General features: G+C 38.2%; 1 protein-coding gene across 7 annotated transcripts in view; it reads right to left on the reverse strand.

The window, feature by feature from the left end:
• The window catches only part of LOC141930046 (multidrug resistance-associated protein 1), a 59,167-nt gene that overhangs the window by 34,893 nt on the left and 6,092 nt on the right, over nt 1–18,182 (reverse strand). For 5 of the 7 annotated variants that reach the window (XM_074840320.1, XM_074840319.1, XM_074840321.1 and 2 more), the window contains exons 2-9: nt 9,466–9,642; nt 8,568–8,693; nt 7,111–7,248; nt 6,544–6,645; nt 5,601–5,726; nt 2,523–2,584; nt 1,514–1,645; nt 239–466 (exon numbers count right to left, since the gene is read on the reverse strand). In XM_074840320.1, coding sequence (XP_074696421.1) covers nt 239–466; nt 1,514–1,645; nt 2,523–2,584; nt 5,601–5,726; nt 6,544–6,645; nt 7,111–7,248; nt 8,568–8,693; nt 9,466–9,642 — 1,091 coding nt within the window. Of the gene's footprint in view, nt 1–238; nt 467–1,513; nt 1,646–2,522; nt 2,585–5,600; nt 5,727–6,543; nt 6,646–7,110; nt 7,249–8,567; nt 8,694–9,465; nt 9,643–10,430; nt 10,449–10,480; nt 11,427–18,182 lie in introns of those variants that run through there. The other 2 variants (XM_074840325.1, XM_074840322.1) reach the window with 2 other exon arrangements.

Here is an 18,182-nt window from a genome sequence, read left to right on the forward strand (position 1 = left end):
TGTTCCAGTCTGGCCTTCCTAGTGTTGGAAAGGAATATAAAAAGTCAAACATTTAACCATGATGTTATAATTTGAAAACCAATGGACCAAAATCATCTGTGTGCATGGTCTCTAACTTACATGACAACTCTTTCCCATTGAACCAGCCGAAGGCAAAGCAGCTTGGTGAGTGGAATACCAGTGTGTTTCAAATTCTGTTCGCATACTTTTATTAGAATAATAAGTATATAGGTCTTACTTCAGAATTTCTGGGCCTGCAAACATCAAGAGATCATGTGCAGCTTTAAACAGGAAGCTCATGAGAAAATATGGTCCAAAGGTTTTGTATAACACCTTGAATAAAGATGCTTCAGAACTCTTCTGAGATGGTTTTATAATCAAAGCTTCAGCTTCTTCTGTCACATCACCACTTGAGCTGCTTGATTTTTGCTGCTTTTTGGGCGAGTATAACATGTTTAATGGTTGCCTGAAATAAGAATAGGTATAAAATGTAGCCTTTATTCAAGCATAAAGCCAACTAGAATAACTCATAATATACAAATGAGATGTTTGTGAGCTGTTTATTGACCTTCTTAATAGTTTAAGTGGGTTTTCCTGTCAATCAAACACCTTTTTAATCATAAAACCATAGCCAAATGAACTGGCCATTCAGAAATGGCCTTCTCTGTAGGGATAGGTAACATCCCTGTTGAATCTTTCCTATAGGTGTGCCCTGGGGAATGAGGAACGGGGCCCTAACCTGGTTAAATTTAAAGAGCAAAGGACATCATTATTCTAGAACCCAGTAAGCTAAACTTTTGTCACAATCAAGGCCTCACTGTACCACCAGAGTTAAAAGACTGCAGTCAGATTTAAGCCAAGTCATCCCCAATGGACTGAACACGTTCATTTCATAATACATCTACCTTACGAGAAACTACATACTTTCAAACTTCTGAGGACAAGCTCTATGTAAAAATACACTGTGTAAGCAAGCAAGCAATTTTCCTTCAATGAAAAGGTACTTCTGTTTGCTGCAGTAAAGGATGATGAAAGTAGGATGGTAATTGTAGGCATGCAGTCAGTCTAATTTTAGTCATCTGGCTTAGATGTCTAGGCTCCCTATACAGTCAAAGGAAAGAAATAAGCTTCTCACTTTTACACCCTGAACTGCCCTCCTGAAGCTTCACTAACTATATAGGGAGCCCAAGCTCCTGAATTACGTGACTGAAGTTTGACTGTGTGAAAACATTCCCTCCCCAGGGAGAAACCACACATCAAAAGTAACAATAATCAGCTCTGGATCATGAAAGACTAAGGGAAACTTGATGCAGCTCTTCAGAAAGAAGACACACAACACCCTACTTAGTTCCTGTTCTGTATGCTCTTAAGGACAAATACAGAGCTGCCACTTGGGCCTTACAAAAGCAGGCTTGATAACAGATGATAAATACCTCTAAGTAGAGGCTGAGTAACTTGAGCTTTTGTACTTCCACATCTTGGAAGAACTGCCAGCCAGGATAACTGAACTTACCTCTTGGTCTTTGCCCACTCTTTTGCCCAGTTTCTAGCCAAACCTGGCACTATCTCCTCCGATTTGTCTTCTTTATTTAATGACCACAAATCCTTGGCTTCCAAAGGTCTCCGATAACCCTGAACCATCAACCTGTATTAGAAAGAATCAGCACTATATATTTAAGAACACTAGAGATATGTATATGTGTGGATATATATATGCTCCATGAAACAGTGGTCCTTACATCCAGCCCCAAAACAGAGCCAGCTCTTCAAAAAAAATGCATGCAAGAGTTAGTACCTGTAGCAACACAGGTCCAGATGCTAAAACATACATCCTTCTGTCTCTACTGTGAGAATTAGACACCAAAACATCTAAGGATCCAGGATATGCCACTGAATTCAAATTTCAGGGAAAATAAAAGAAAGGATGAAGTGATCTCATCTGAAAGTCAGCCAGGCGATTAATATTCCCATGCCTACCCAGTTTCAAAATCTTTATTAGCCTTTAATTTTACAAAGGAGATTCCTTTCATCTAGCTTTCTGTTGGAACTCTGGCCAAGTACCAACCACAACTACACACCAAGATTATTTTACATGTTTCTGTGTTTTAACTCACAAGAACATGTGTTGTGATCAAATCATACAGCATAATTAAACCAAAGTTAAAGAAAAAAAAGAACCTGTTGGACAAAAAGAGCTAACCGTTTTGAATACCTTAGTTTCTAAATACAGCAGATAACTTCTACCTTCTCATATTTCCCAGATAAATTTTTCTACTAAATTCTTTCAGCAAGCATATGAAATATATACTGGCAACATTTAAAATTACAAACACCCTACAAAGGAAGTAAAAAAGATTAATCAAATTTGAAAAAAAATAAAATTAATTTAGTCTATCTACAAAACAACCAACCAAAAGAACCAAAATTATTATTGCATGATTATTGTTAATTTAACTCTGAAAGCAGGATCCTAAAATGCCATCTAACTTTAACTGGTGCTTTATGCATCATATTGATCTTACCCAGTGATCCACCAGAATGTGATTCTGGAGAGGAAAGATGCACTGAACTCTGGACACGGATTCTAAAGGACAGAAAAAGAAATCAATCCATACACGAAGTGACTGATACAGGGCCAAAAGAAACAAACCAAGCAGAAAAGATGCTTTAAAATTCCTTTATAGTATATTTTTCACATTACTAAACTTGTAATTTATGCTCTTGAGAGCTTGTTCAGAAAACACAAGCACAATTTCAGGGCTGTCAGCAGGCTAGATCACTGGGAAAAAGGAATAGTAGTGCTCGGTATCAACAACTCAACAAGTAGTTGAGGGAATTTTATAAGACAGTGCAGGACAGACAGTCTCTCAAGATGTTATGATCAGTGCCTACCTAGTATCAATGCAAGGTATGCTACCATATGAGAACATAAATATGTTAATTGGGCAGAGTTAGGCACAAATTTAGAATTCAGTTCTACTGTTCTAGCAGTTAAGTGACATGACTCCATCAAAACAGATGCACAAATGAAAAAAAAAAAAGATTATAAGCTCCATAAAAGCATCCCAAACAAGCCCCTAAAATCCCTGCATCTCATTCATCAATAAGCATGGGGCATGGGAAACTTAAGTATCCATAAAGAACGCAGCTAGCTCATGTTCTATCCAGTGCAATGGCTAGGCTCTTCAGGTCAACGTCCTCTCCCAATCTGGTTGGATTAAAAACAGAAGAAAGGAAGTCTGGAAGAATTTCAAATGCACTAAAGGTGATTTACTTGCAGAATTCCAGTGCTAATTTCTCTCTTCCCTCTTTCATTGTTCTGAACAGCATCTGAAGAATGCTAAAACCAACCACTCCTTTGGCACACAAACCACTAGGTTTTTATCATTAACTGTAATTGGAGCCACTCAGGTATTTCCGTCTACAAAAGTCACCAAACATCATTAAAGTACTGCAATTAAAACAGCCAGAGACAAGTGTTTCCAAGATCTGCATTTTTCAGCTCATGTTTGTGTAACCTGGCTTCTCCACTAAACTATATTGAAGTGTGTTGTAATCAAGCTACATGAAACACTGCTGCATTTCCTCTTCTTCACAGTACAACTTTTTTTGCAACTTTGTAGGGAACAGTATGTATGAGACTGACTTTTTTTTGAAAGGGTTCCACATTTCCAAAGTATTTAAACACTTGCAACAAAATTATTGCAAGCAAAGCCAACACCATGGTATAATGAATACAAGTTCTTAAACGCAGAGAAGTTAAAAAAAAAGCGGGGGGGGGGGGTGGTAGTGGTACTTTCAGCCTTCAGCCATACCAGCATTCCTACTTCAGCAAATACAGAGAATACTTTCAGTTTCAACAAACTTACAAAATATTCTGAACTTTATATAAAATGCTTTATTACTATTTTCCTTCATACTTTTTTTAACCGGCTTGCAGGTGGGAAGTCTACATCTACATTCAAGAGCCCACTAGATTTTGTGCTTCCAAAAAGTGGACTTCATTTGCATAAAGGAAAAGTTTAAAACTTTAAAACATACTAGATTACTGTTAAAATAATAGTATTTTTGATAAAATTAATAGTTATCACACAAAGAACTATTAATCCTACTGACATTCATGCCAGGTAGAATGAAGACAAGTTGTAGCAAGTTTGGACTTTATGCAATGTACACAAAGCAAAAACAAGAGACAAACCACATTGTTTCCCATCTGTATACATCAGTATCTACATCTTGGAAATTTACTGTAGTTTTTTGGCTTAAGTAAACATATAGTAAGATTTTACTCAAGACTTACAAATATTTCTGGTTTGGAAATGCTTTGCAGAAAGGAAAGCAGAATTTAAGACTGACAAACATGACTTGCTTTGTTCTTTTCCCCATGATAACATTCAACAAAGACACCACTCATGAAAAAATGTTACAATCTCAAGTCTGCCCTATTTCTTACAGACACCCCTAGAAACACTCAGAACACAAAAGCAAACCACTGTGATCTCAAAGCACCTTGTAATTATTGTAACCATGATCAAAGTAGAAAAGGTTTCCATAAATCCACAGTATCCTGTCAAGCACTTTTCATCCCTGAATGAGATGAAAAGAACCCAAAGATGAAGAGGATCCAAAGACTCAGCAGTATACTCGTCCCTTCAGGCATATACCCGCAGACTGTCTGCCAGTGGTAATGCCACTGGCACTCTGGATACCAACAGAGGAGGTAACTATAGAATTCAGTAAGTGCAACTAGTTATGGACCTTCACCACAATTATAAAGGCAACATATATTTCCCCCCTCACACATTTCATACTATCCTTCGTCAGTCAGTGCCACCTAACATCCATCAAACCAGAATTACACCTTTTCATAAAAAAATACAGAACAGAGGTTTCTAAACTTGGCACATTCAAACTCCAGACAGTGACAGGTGTCTCTCCACTGTGACTCAAAAGGTCTAGCCCAAGGCTAAGCAAGCAGTATAATGATCCAGCATCTCTTGGGTCACTTCAGATCCATGCCATATAGCTAGCACATGTAATTAAGAACACATGCGAAAAAGATCATGTATAGATAAAATTAAATTTCTATATCCAGACCACCCTCTAATGTTAACTGCTCTTGCAATTGAGCTGGTTAAATTTTTGCTTGACACAAAAGGTAAATATGGAAATTAAATGCATCTATTCAAATTCACAAGTTTTCCAGGTGTAGATTCTTCCCCACCTTCAACAGCAAGGGAATACACATCCTTATGAGTTACCGTGTACTGAACGGTATCAGATGACTGGAAGGACAGTATTTCAAATCACTATTTCCCACTGATTGCCAGAAGCACTACTGAATACAAATACATATGACCTAACCTTCAGGAATGACTGAAACAGTGTTTTTGTTCTTTTCTTAACTACAGCCTGCCCTGTTTTGCATGTTATGGGCTTCATCTTCTGCATCATCAACTGAAGAGCAGAAAGAACACTCTATTGCAAACAAGTCAGCAAGATTTGAATCATTTGGCATCTGGGAAAGTATGGCCCTGTAACTCATTGTACAGAATATTGTACATACGATACCCAGCACTCAGTATAGACTGAACACTTACAGGATCATTTACTGTTTCGGAAAACAAAGGTGGTCGTTCTGGAAAACAGCACAGGATGAGCTGTACAAATAACAGGACGAAGTAGATGCAGAAGGTGGCATAACGAAATGCATCCACTTCAGCATCCTACAATGGAAGGTAATATTCCAATTAGAAGGCTTAAGGAATTTCTTTAAAACAACACATCACTATTAAACATAAACCAACTCCTTACCGTAAATTCTGCAAACTACATAAATGTTACACTACCCACCTTCATGCAAATTAAAGTCAATGTCTATTTTGGTAAAGGGAAGGTAAAGAGTGGGGGGAGGAGAGGAAAGATACCATTTATTTTTAATCAATCACTGCCACAAACACACAAGCAAGAACTTCTTCTGTAGAGAAGCTCTCTTTAAGACACAGTTTGTACCAACACACCCCATTTGGAAGTCAAGGTATTCTTTACAGAGGCAAGGCATTTATGGACTGGGCAGCAAGGAGTTTTCAAAGCAAAGTTATTAATTAGTATGCACACAGAAAATAAGAATTAGAGGAGCAGAATTTAGATAAGTTTGTTGCATTGTGCTCAAATTCCAGAGGTTCTCCCATTTTTTAGACTGGGACTGATACATAATAAAGCATAATCCACAGAAATCAAAGCACAGGGATGGACAGACACACCCCACAAGTAAAATCCCACTCCCAACAGCTAAAGACAAAAGTTGACTGAAAGTTCTCAAAATTCACAACATGGCTTAAAGTTTTCAAGAAATAAAAAGTGATATGTCATTTTCAGGCAGCTCCACAATTAATCTGATATTTGTAGGTAGTTAGGGCTTGGCGGTCGGAAGATGTCGCGCTGTACGGAAATATAGGACCCCTCTCCAGATAGCCAATAGCATTTAGCTTATGATGTAAGCAGACGGAAGAAACCCAAGCTATATAATGCTGTGCTACCCACCAATAAACGCCATTTGCCATCCACCACATTGGTGTCTGTGAGCTGATGGCCCGAGCGGCCTGGGGTTGGTCGCCATGCCGTTCCTGAACCAGGTCGCCACGCCTGCGAAGGCAACAGATATTTGTGGTGGCCTTACTGTAAAGCAAACTGACAAAAATATTTCACTTGTACACTTTCATTTTGCCTCAGCAGATGAGACCACATTACCATCAAATCACGTGCTTCAGGAAATCCACTGTATAATCAACAGGAAGATGACGTATACTCCCAGAACAGTTTCATATCAAAGATTACACACTTTTATTGTACTCAAGCAGACACATCCCCTTTCTGGAACAGCTAGCAGAATTTTCTTGGCAACTGTTGCTAGTTAAGATCACTATGAATTTCACCAGCATTTCAAAACAAAAGCCATTAAGTCTTGCTTGTTTTGCTTTCATAACCCAAGGAATGAAGGTACACTGAATGGATCATTAACTGACTTGACTGGCATAATTAGCAAGCAACTACTCTATTACTGCAGCATTTGGGTTTATTTTCAACTGAATGAGGCTAGCAATCACTTACCGTATTTAAGGCATGTATTATTTTGGATCTAAAAACCACTATGGCGCATAACAATGAGATGAGCCAGAAAATCGTCATTACACCTGAAGACTGGACTCCTTTTATTCTTTCATATTGTATTAAAAATGTGGCAAGCAACTGTGGACAAATAAAATAAAAATATATTCACAAGCTTTAAGTTTTACAACATGTTATACACATATACAAGTGTGCTTACTTAACATTTCAAATCCAGTATCTCCCAGACATTCTAACACCCAGAGATTTTAAGTGTAATTCAAAAATATGTTTAAATAGGAAATTTTCTGGAGTAGCTACTAAGATAAGTAGCAGACAAAAAAGAGAAAAGGAATACGTATTACACAGAAGTAAACAACCACATACACAAAAGCACTGTCAAAAGCTGCCAATCTTTATTTCTTTACTTTTTTGGTTCTACGTCACAAATCAACACAGAATTATAGTGACACTGTATCCTTTCCAAGTATTTCCTGACTAATTCTTTTTAAAATAAAAAGATTTCTTTCTATACAAGCCACAACACCAAACAACACTGACCAAATATTACTCTATTTCTGTATTTTGTGTGTTTTCAGAGTCCTTTAGGAAGCTGGCACAATTTAGTAATCTCCCTTGACTGCTGCAACATGGATTTTCAATCAGCCTGACAAAAGCTTGACAACTGCATTATTAAATGACCACAAACTATTTAACAGCTCTTGCATCTGTCAGTATGTTTCAGGGCTGTTGGGTTATTTTGGTTTCGTTTTTTTGTTGTTGCTTCCTCTTCCCCCCTTGAATATCATGTTTAATGACTACCACTCCAAGTCTGTGATAAACGTGAGACAACTGACAATAAATGAATAGCAAGGCATTTTACTTGAAATGCAGACTGCAGAGATACTGGTGTGAAAGCAGACAATACTTGCACGCCTAGCTAGAAAGGGTTAGCTGGGGACACCTATGTGCCTCATGTGGCATTTAAGACTTTTCACCTTGCCATCAAATGTAACAAAGAAAACACATGCTAAAGAATGTTACATGCAAGAGAGTTTGTAGTAAGATACTTAATAATGCAATGCCTTTCACCGTCTTTTATCAAGTTCAGGTGATTTGTATTACCTAGGCTTAATCAGTTCTCTCAACTTGATTCCTTCACTCCATACCTGTCAAGCTATTTAATAAGTAGTAGCTCAAGCCTACCAAAATAAGGCAAGACAACTAGCACTGACTTGTGTGCTGATATGCAATGCACTGAGCACAGCCTGGTTGGGGTTTTTTTTCTGATTTTTTTATTAAAAGAAAGCAGACATTTCAGAGTCAATATTTCAGAGTTCAGCTGCAGATTAAGTCTGTAAGGATTGTAGCTTAAAGAATTACAACACTGTGAATAATACTAAGATGCATGTTATTGCTTAAGGGTTTGCATGAATGGAGGCCATAACAGAAGAACTTACCATTGTTATACCCAATACTGTAGGCCTAACAAGAAAAAATGGAGCTTGAAAAATATTTTGACTTCTTTCCCAGAAAGAGTAGAAAAGGTCTGCCCAGCAGACTATCCACAGTATTAAACCCAAAGCCTGCAATACAAAAGTTTATTTCATACATCAGTTCACACAGATTAGGCAGCACAATATATACATGAACATCAGATGTTATGTATTCATACAAGGAGTCGTCATAATCAGATCATCTCTTTTTGGGCAATTCTATAACACGCACAAAAGAAGAGTGATTTGACTTTACCTATTGGATCCCCACTAGAAGAAAAAAGTTTACTAATTTTTAGTACCATATAATTCAGTGGATTATGAAGCAGAAAGCTGGTGAATCTCACTCCTGAATAACAGATGGCAGAGACAAAAACTCTCCAATACACCATGCTATTACAGACCTTCTTAAAACTTTTCACTTATTCTACAGGGAAAAAAAATAAAACAAACACATTAAGTAGCTATTTCACAACAGAAGTGGAATAGAACACCTGCAGCAGCTCTAGAAATCTATGCTGTGTAACTTAAGAAGCTGACAGGATAATAAATTATTTTTATTATTGAAATGAAGGCCTTGAGATTGAGTTGCCTTAAAATAGTCTTCTCCAACTGGTCTTACAAAGGATTTGCATGCTTTTTTGCTATGTCAGAGTAAATTTCAGAAAGTGTAATGGCAAAAGGGCAACAGAAACACATAAGGCTTGGGAATCAAATGCAAGCAGAACAATTAAGTTACAGCTGAAATGTGCACACAGGCCAAGATTGATGCTCAACAAAAACAATGTGCTAAAACATAGCTGAAAATAGATTCAAACTTCCAGATAAGCTTAATAAATTCTCATTTTAAAAAGTCACATACCGTTTTGGCTTTGTTGAGGTTTGACATTTGTATGTATCCCCTGTCATGACAACGAAGGTATAGGAAGTACACTGGGAAGCAAACCCACAGGTAAATGCAAGGAATCCAGACCAGGACTGTGTTCTGAAAGCACTGGGTGAAGTCTGGATTTTCTGTGTGCCATGTCAGATTCCAATCCTGGGGAGAGAAAATAGATCGAGTTAAAGAAAAAGCAAACACAGAACTTCAGTATTTAAAAAAGGAATAGCCACTATATATCTGCCTTATTCTGTATCTCTTCTTGTGTATTTATTTATACTTGTATTAAACTGGCTCCATTCTGTGATGTATCTAATTTTATTGCACTTTTTGTAGCTCAGAAGTTTTAAACCTTCACAAGGTGACATTAGTGTCACTTTTGTTAGTTATATACAGCTACCATAACACATAACTCAAATGCAATACCGGAATCTTTAACAGTACTTATCAGGATCTTTAAGAGTATTAATCAAGGATTTTCACATCATCATTGCAGAAAACGCTAGCTATCTCCCGTTGTAACCACTGTGCGTGTATGTATAAATACTCAGATACACCACATTCCCAAATTTCAGTGTGGAAACATTATCTGGCACACAGTAAAAGTCAACAGCACAAGGTAACATCACATCTCTATTTGTAAAGTACTCTCATAGCTCCCAAGCTGTCTGCAGCCAACCCAGTTGAGACTTTCTGGTAATTCAAAACAACAGGGCATAGAACTAAGTAAAAGGCTCACCCTTGCAGCTTGTTTCCTACTCCACAACAGGAAAACGTAAGTCGATATAATTCAGTGTCTTCCTACTTCTCTCAACACAATTCTTAAGATAAACCACCATACAATCAAACCAAAACTGACACAGTAATAAAACTGTGATCACCATTTCCATTACTGGTACAAAGACTATTTAAAATGACAGGCTATTTAGTAAAATGAACTTTCATACCATATTTATGATTGGCTTGAGTTAGGGAAATCTCTTGCTGGAAATTTTACCTTAAAGTTACTGACTTTGCTGTAAAATTATCACAAGGGACACTTCCTCTCAAGTGCTGTAGATTTCTGACTCTCCAACAGAATGATGCAATACAGAGATATCGCTGCTGTAAAAGGACTGCAATATTCAACAGCAGAAGCATAGCTCACAGGCTTCTGTTTAAAAGCCATAGAACCAAGAGTAGCAGTCCCATGCCCAAAGGCTTAACTGTAGTGTCATTTTCAGTTGCAAAGCATTTTTTCAGACGGTTGCACAGCTTACAACTTCACAGAATACCAGTACCACTACTGCAACATAATGGCAGTCAGTAATCCTTCTCCTCTATAAGTGCTATTATCCACATTTTATAGATGAGGAAACAGAACCAAAAGCAGCTGTAGTGCTTCCCCTCTATTCCAACATGAAAGCTGGAAACAGACCCCATCACTCAGAATCACCACACTTTGATCCTTATTTGTCCCCATCTTCCACTGATTAAACAGTTTCAAATACAATTACAAAGAGAGGAAAACAGATCTAAAGAGAAATGGAAGACACAACTTGCAAAAATTTCAAACTGAGAGTAACCAGACATGATTTTATCATAGAGCAGGTTTCCCCTTAAATCTGACCATTCCGTATCAAGGTGTTTTGTTGTTTTTTTAAAAAAACCAAACATTTTGACAATGTAGTAACAAAAATATTTTCCTTCCCCACTTCTCTCTCAGTTTCTGTCAGAATCCAGGACTTCTTTCTGGGTTAGATACAACAGACAGTATAGTATGCACAGGACACACAGCTGTTATTTTTCTCCTCTAATTCCACAGCATTCTAAAAATTCTTCTCGCTTCATATAACTTTTAATTTGTCATAAAAAAAAAAATCTCTGAACTTAATACAGCCAATTCAAGGAAATTAACGCTGGTAGAGAATCATAATGCCCAATTGTGTTTTAGTGTTTCTGCACAGGGGTCACGTAAGCTGTTCGTGACACAGCAGCGGCTGTGAGACACTGTGGGCAAACCACGTGCTTATTAAGTTCCCTGACTGCATAACATCATCAGAAATTTCAGCTGAGTCATCCTTACATTTAGCCACCACACAAACATTTTGGGCTTTCTAAGTCCCAGCTGCTCTGCTCCAGCACAGCAGCCAAGGAAAAGTCTCATGACTCTGCAGAACAGTTTACAATTCACAAATTAAGATAGTTAATATGATTATACAAGTAAACTGCCAGAATGTAATCAGCTTTACAACAAACAAACAAGAGCACTGACATCATTTTATTGAGTAATTTTTTGGTTATCTAGACACTGCTTAAGAAAGTCACTATCTCCTTTTCCAGTGTTTCTAAATGGTTGCTGTAAAATGAATCAGGCAGTTACCAGAAAGGTCAGAGCTGGTAATGCACGTCACTGCCACATGGCTAAATAAAAAAGTGCTGTATGCATGACTGCTATACATATTGGCTGGAGGATATTCTAAAAACTTGCGATCTTTCATTTGACTTCCATATTTGCAAGTTATCTGGAGGTGTTTCTGCATGAAAGGCAAGAGGGTACGATGCAATGGCACTTCATGGTTAAGAACAAAAAGTCAGGACAAATGGGCAGTTTGGGGTAAGATTACTGCTAGAATTGAACTGCTACAGCAACATCAGTGTATCTTCTTTCACAGTTTTCCAGGATTTGATCCACAAGATGTCAAACATGAGTTTGCTTAGCTTAAATACACTATTCTTTTCTGTACAAGAGAAATGGCTACACACAGGTGAGGTGCAGAAGCCCCTTCCATTTTATATGCATTTCAGGTGACTAAAGGAAAGCATGCATGAAGAGGGAGACAGAATGATACTGTTCCCTGCTGATTCCCTAGGTGCAACTCTCTCAGGCTACATCTACACAAGGCAGTAGCGCAGACAGGAATAGAGCTGTAGACCCAATCCCTGCTGCTGAGCACTCAACGTCCTCTCATGACGCCTTTCACTCAGGTTCACACCAGACGAGCTGCAGGCTCCCTGCAGGCCGACCAGAATGTCCATCACCCACTGGAGCACGTTTCCCAGTTAACACCTGTCCAAAAGGCACTCGGGCCACTCCTGAGTGAACCAACAAGCAGGACAGGGGACTGTCAGGAGGGCACATCAGACGTGCACTCCCAGTCTGAACTGAGATGTTAATGCCCTCAGTCGGCAAAGTCAAGAGGAACTCAATCCATGGCAAAAGAAAGGCATAAGCCAAAGTTCTGCATGGAGGATGCTGTAGCTTTATAAGGTTCAATTGTGGCTGGAAGACACGTCACTCATCATGAAACCAACATGTATTCATACTCAAATCACAGTGTTCAGTTACACAAATCTGGACTAGTTCTGCCAGTTTAAAGTACATGCTTCTCCTTCGCTTTATGTAAACCCAGTTTCAGAGTTTTATCTTTTTCCAGCACAAACCAAAATTCTTTAGGAAACATTCACTGAAGCAGACCTTAGTATTTAACCGTCGTTAATTAGCAAATTAATGCCATTTTTTCTGACTGAAGTTTTAGAAACAATATTTTAGCAAGTTCTATTAAAGCACTAAGTTGTCCCATCTTCACATCTCAAAGATCAATAATAATTTTCACTCTGACTGATCAGCTAACACTTCTACTTTGCAAGAGCACATCAAATGACAGAGATGCACATATCCATTGAAAGCCTACACAAACTAGCTGCCTCCTGCTGTGAAGGAGGAGAAGAAATAAGGGGTTCGGTCTATAGCTAGTGGATTGTATAAACTATGACTGCAGGAACCCACAGAAGAGTCAGTGTGATGTTCCTTTCTTAGTAGATGTCGGGAGAAAAGAGATCTGCTGTTGGCTTAGTTTTAGTCTAGTCCAGAAGAACCAGATCTCAGATGTTTAGCAGCTTCAGGTTGGGGTTTTTTTTCCTTTTAAAAGCCCTGGACTATTTTAAAGTTTCCCAGAATAGCAAATGGGTATTTTTAAATTGATCTGACCTACTTCTCAGTTTTCATTTCCATCACTAACACTGTGGCTGAAAAAAATCCCAGTCCACAGTTTTTGTGCCCAATAGCACGTTCTTCCTTATGTCACAAAAAGGCTTCCTATCACATTTGAAGTGAAACCCTGTATCTCCAAGAAGCACACAAAAAATGCTTGGCCTTCCCCAGAATCACGTGGATCTATTCACAGGTAAGCCACTTATTTAACAGTGCATAAAACCCTAGGAAAATGAAGAACTATATTAATTCCTCTCCACAATTTCAGGAACAGGCAAGATAAAAACATTGGCAGTAGGACTGTAAGACAAAGTTGCAACACAAAAGATCAGTTATTTTGCCTCTGCTGAGGGAAGGAAGACTACAGGGAAGCTGTATGCCTCCAGTGTGCCTAATTTGAGGAATAACAGTGTTTGACATGGGACTGGACCTTGTGGCTGGCTGCCCCTCTCCTGGCAGCCAGGAAAGGCTGTTAAGTGAGCAGCCAGCGGCTGCCTGTTCTCACAACAATAATCCTACTTGACCCACAGCACATTTTAAAATTCTGACTGGCAGAAATGGAGAGACCAAAATTGCTCAGTTTCTTGCCTGCTGTGTGCAAGTGTGCTAGAGATGCAAGCTGCCAACCACACTGTTAAATCCACCTGCATGAACCAGCTGTGACTGAATAATTACTTAAACATTACACCACACACTTATGTAAAAAAATTAAATTACAAAACCACACTGGAATCTTAGTATCATGGTCGACACTTACTCCTTCAAATGGACTTTGACACTGACATCAGTGCATAGCCCCTATTTTGATATTACCCACAGAAGAACCACCTCCTTTGTAATACCAAGATACTGTTTCTCAATCCTATTTTCCTAACAATAAGAGACATTTTTTGTTTAACGCAATGCTTACATTTAGTAGAATGCAAGTAATCAGGCTCTCACAGGCACTAACACCGTAACTGCAGCTGACAACTTTCATTATAAAAGTATCACCACTTTTTCACTGAAATAGAAGTCTCACAATCTGGCAGCTCTAGATATCATATTAAAAAATTCCCCAGTCTAGCACCTGTAAATTCGTGAGCTGCCTCAACCATTCTCCCTCAGACACCATGAGGCCATCAGTCTTTAGCCTACACTATCTAGGACAGCAAGTTTCCTGCCTGCCTCTCCCCAGATAGTAGATCTGGCTGATCTGGCTGAGCCTCCAGCCTCAGAAGAGCTACTAACATGAGTGGACAACATGGGGTGGGGGGTGCAGAAAAGGACCTCTCCCTCTAAGGTTCCTTTAAAAGAACTCTTGACCTTGCTTTAAAAATCCCTGATACCACCATTCTCCATCAAAACCAATAATAAAACCAGTGACACAGCTGACCACACTGAGAATTAAGGAAAACAATGAACTACAAAGTGATCGAGATTTTGCAATAGGTTAGAAGGTCTGTTTTCAAGTGATGAACTTAAAGAGCTCTCTAAAGTTATTCAGCTTGCCAAGTAAGATTTATTCAACTTAGCTTTAGAAATTTTGAAGAAAGACTGAAATAATTTTCTCAAAACACTATAAATACAGTATCTTTAGTCTGTCATTCACATTTTGGAGTCAGATCATGAAACATGCTGAAGCTCACCATTTCTCTAAGAGAGTATTTAGAACAGAGCCTACAAGCACAATCATACACAATCTTCACCAGCCTAACATCTGCCCTGTTGTGCTTACTGTTCAGGCTAAATCACAAGAGGCGACAGGTTGATAAAACAAGCAACAGATATTCCTACAAGAAAAATACTCCTGAACTCCCACAAAAAGCAGCAGAAACACCCACACCTGCAGCTCTCCTGTCTGCTCAGCAATATATACAGAAACAAGCAGCAGACAGTAACAGCATTCCTAACAGTGGCAGACAAGTCACTAAATGAGGTATATGACACTACAAGCAACCATCACAAACTTCCTATTTACATATTGATAAGTCCTTTAAAAATACTATGCATATTACATTGAAGTTATTTTAGAAAAAGTAGTACTTGCATTACAGGATCCAATGGCTCTGTAATCAGTTCCAGATGAAGTAGCAGAATATACAAGGACAAATGTACCTTTTCACCTGACATTTCCTCTAGCTTTTTTTCTTAATAAACAGGAAGTTACCCAAAATGCACAGATCTCTCCTGTGACGCAATGGAGTTGTCATTTTTGCAGTTGAAGTTCGCACAGAATGTACAAGTAAAATCGTACCTTTGCTGTGATGTGCACAGTGAGCTGATGCTGCATTTAAATAAAGCTTTCAATACACTGCCAATTCCTTTGAAGACTTATACTAACTACATGAAATTAATGGTTTACTGGTTTATTGTGTTACCTAAGGGCGTACTCTGCAAATAGGAAGTAGAAAAAAAATTTAAATACTCGTACAGATTTTACAATAGTATCTTTCCAACAGCTACTTCCTATACTTAGCGGAAGACAGCCAGGAGTGATTTTTTATTTTTAGAACACACAAAACCTGGATTCTACTAAAAAGTAAAAGCCACACAACCAAATAGTTGGGCTCATTCCCAGATCTCCACAGACTCTAAAAAGTACTTCTGCAAAGAGAAATGACAGAATTATACTCCTGCACAGAACTATACCACTTACCACAAATGGAACAAATGAACATAGACTATGCCAGACTGCTGATTTGAGAAGTGACTTCAGGACTTCCCTTCATGGTCACATCTGAGGATAGGTGCTCGTATCCCCACAAAGTTCTCAGACATTTTTTCAGGCCAACAGCCCAGTTAGATAAATAAGTTTCTGCCTTTTTATTCTTCTACTGCCACAAAGGTGAAATAAGAAATGTTAATGGTAATTACCACATTGGGATGTAAGAATTAGATTCAGATCTCCAACTCTCATGGAGATCACATTCACCCACAGAAAAAACATAGTTTGGGGTTTTTTGTTACTACAGCAGAACTAAACCTACCATGCAATTGAGGATCTTCTCCTCTTACTTGATACTTGAGTCTTGGGTGGGGGTGTTCACCAAACTGAGAACACAAAACATTTCTCCTCATAAAACCACAAACGGAACAAAACTACTGCTATTAAATCTGAAGTTCATTGGTTAAACGCTAGTAGTAGTAGTAGTAGTCAGGGAAGCAAAGAATAATAGTTTAGCAAAAGTTTGAAAAAAAAAAAAAACAGGTCTCCAATTAAGATTTCGACATATAAGTCATGTCTGAATAAAAAGCCCTACATCATTCACAAGCAAGCCCTCTAGCCCAGCCTCCCAAAACATCACATTCAGACAGAGACCTCAGATGGGGGGAGAGACCATGCCCCTTCTTCCTTTGTTTCAAAGTAATTCTGAAATCTAAGCTTTATTCTTATAGTCTCTTAACGTTCTCACAAGACAAGATTGTTAGAGCAGGAGGCAGAAACATTAAAAAAAAAATAATCACATAATAAACAGGGGTTCTAAAATTTTTAAATCGTTTATAGAATGATGATTTATGGGGAAAAGTATCAGTGTTTCTAGTCACAGGGAAATACCCTTAATTTCTCATAATGTTTTCTATTAGAAACTGTTTAGCAAGACTAAACTCTCAACAGTAATTATTTACATAATGCAGATTTGATTTTTTAACACAGCCAAGAAAAAGCCTCTGCCTTCCAATACCTGGTCCTGAACCTAAAATCAGGTGTCTGCACCTTCTTGTCCAAATCCCAAACCTGGGTATTTCCTAATGTTTACAAAGAGTTGAAATCCTCTGTCACAGACAGCACTGCATCAGCTGAAACTGTATAAAATGACAAGAAAAAAGCGTGTTTTGCCTGTTTCACTTTAGCCTAAAATAAGAAGCTGGTGCTAACAAGTTGCCAGAGAAAGGAGTATCTGCAGCTGTGGAATTTACAAGGGCTGATCTTTGTAATCCAAGAAGCTAAAAGCCACTGAATTATGGTTTTTTTTTTTTTTTTGTGTCAGATTATATCAGCACTCGCAAAATTAAAATGTTTAGTCCCTTTCTACAACGGCAGCATTTCCATACCCTGCCATGTCTGCAAGTACCATGAAACAACAGTTGGCCACACGACAACAAAATATTTACCATTCAGTTTCAGAATCAAAAGGATGGTTTTTACCCTTCTGTAAAGTTTTTTTACCAAAAATCACTGTTACTTAAAAGGATACAGGAAAAAGATTCCTGCTCTCATTTCCTTTCTGCACCAAAACCAGGACTTTTGCTTAATGATGCAACAGCCTGTACATTGAGTTCAAATCACTGTGAGAAGTTTGAACACACCTGGGTAATAATCTTACAAAGGGACTAAGGTAACAGCTTAAGTTGGGATAAACTGTATCCGAAGCTACCACAGATGCAAACAGTAATGCGTGGAATTCTGACTCTATTAAAAGTAAGCAAAAGGTCAGTACTCGGCAGTAGGCTTTTTAGAGATGTGACCCAGAATGACTTCAGTGCAACCCGGGTTAACCTCCACTTAATCCCAGTATAGCACAGTGTTTCAATGTAAACTGCATTGTAATTGCCTAGAACAGCACCAGTTATTCAGGCATTTTGCTGGGTTTTTTTCCTCAATTTTTCTGAGCAACCTTGAACTGACAGCTATAGAATGACAGGTCATCTCTTAAGAAAATCCCCATCAACAACTGAATATCAGGCTTCGTTTTCCTGTATTTCCCCTAAACTGATCTATTCTGAATCAAGTGAGATAAGTTTA

Source organism: Strix aluco, chromosome 15, assembly GCF_031877795.1.
Source record: "Strix aluco isolate bStrAlu1 chromosome 15, bStrAlu1.hap1, whole genome shotgun sequence".
In the NCBI taxonomy this organism is placed as follows: domain Eukaryota; kingdom Metazoa; phylum Chordata; class Aves; order Strigiformes; family Strigidae; genus Strix; species Strix aluco.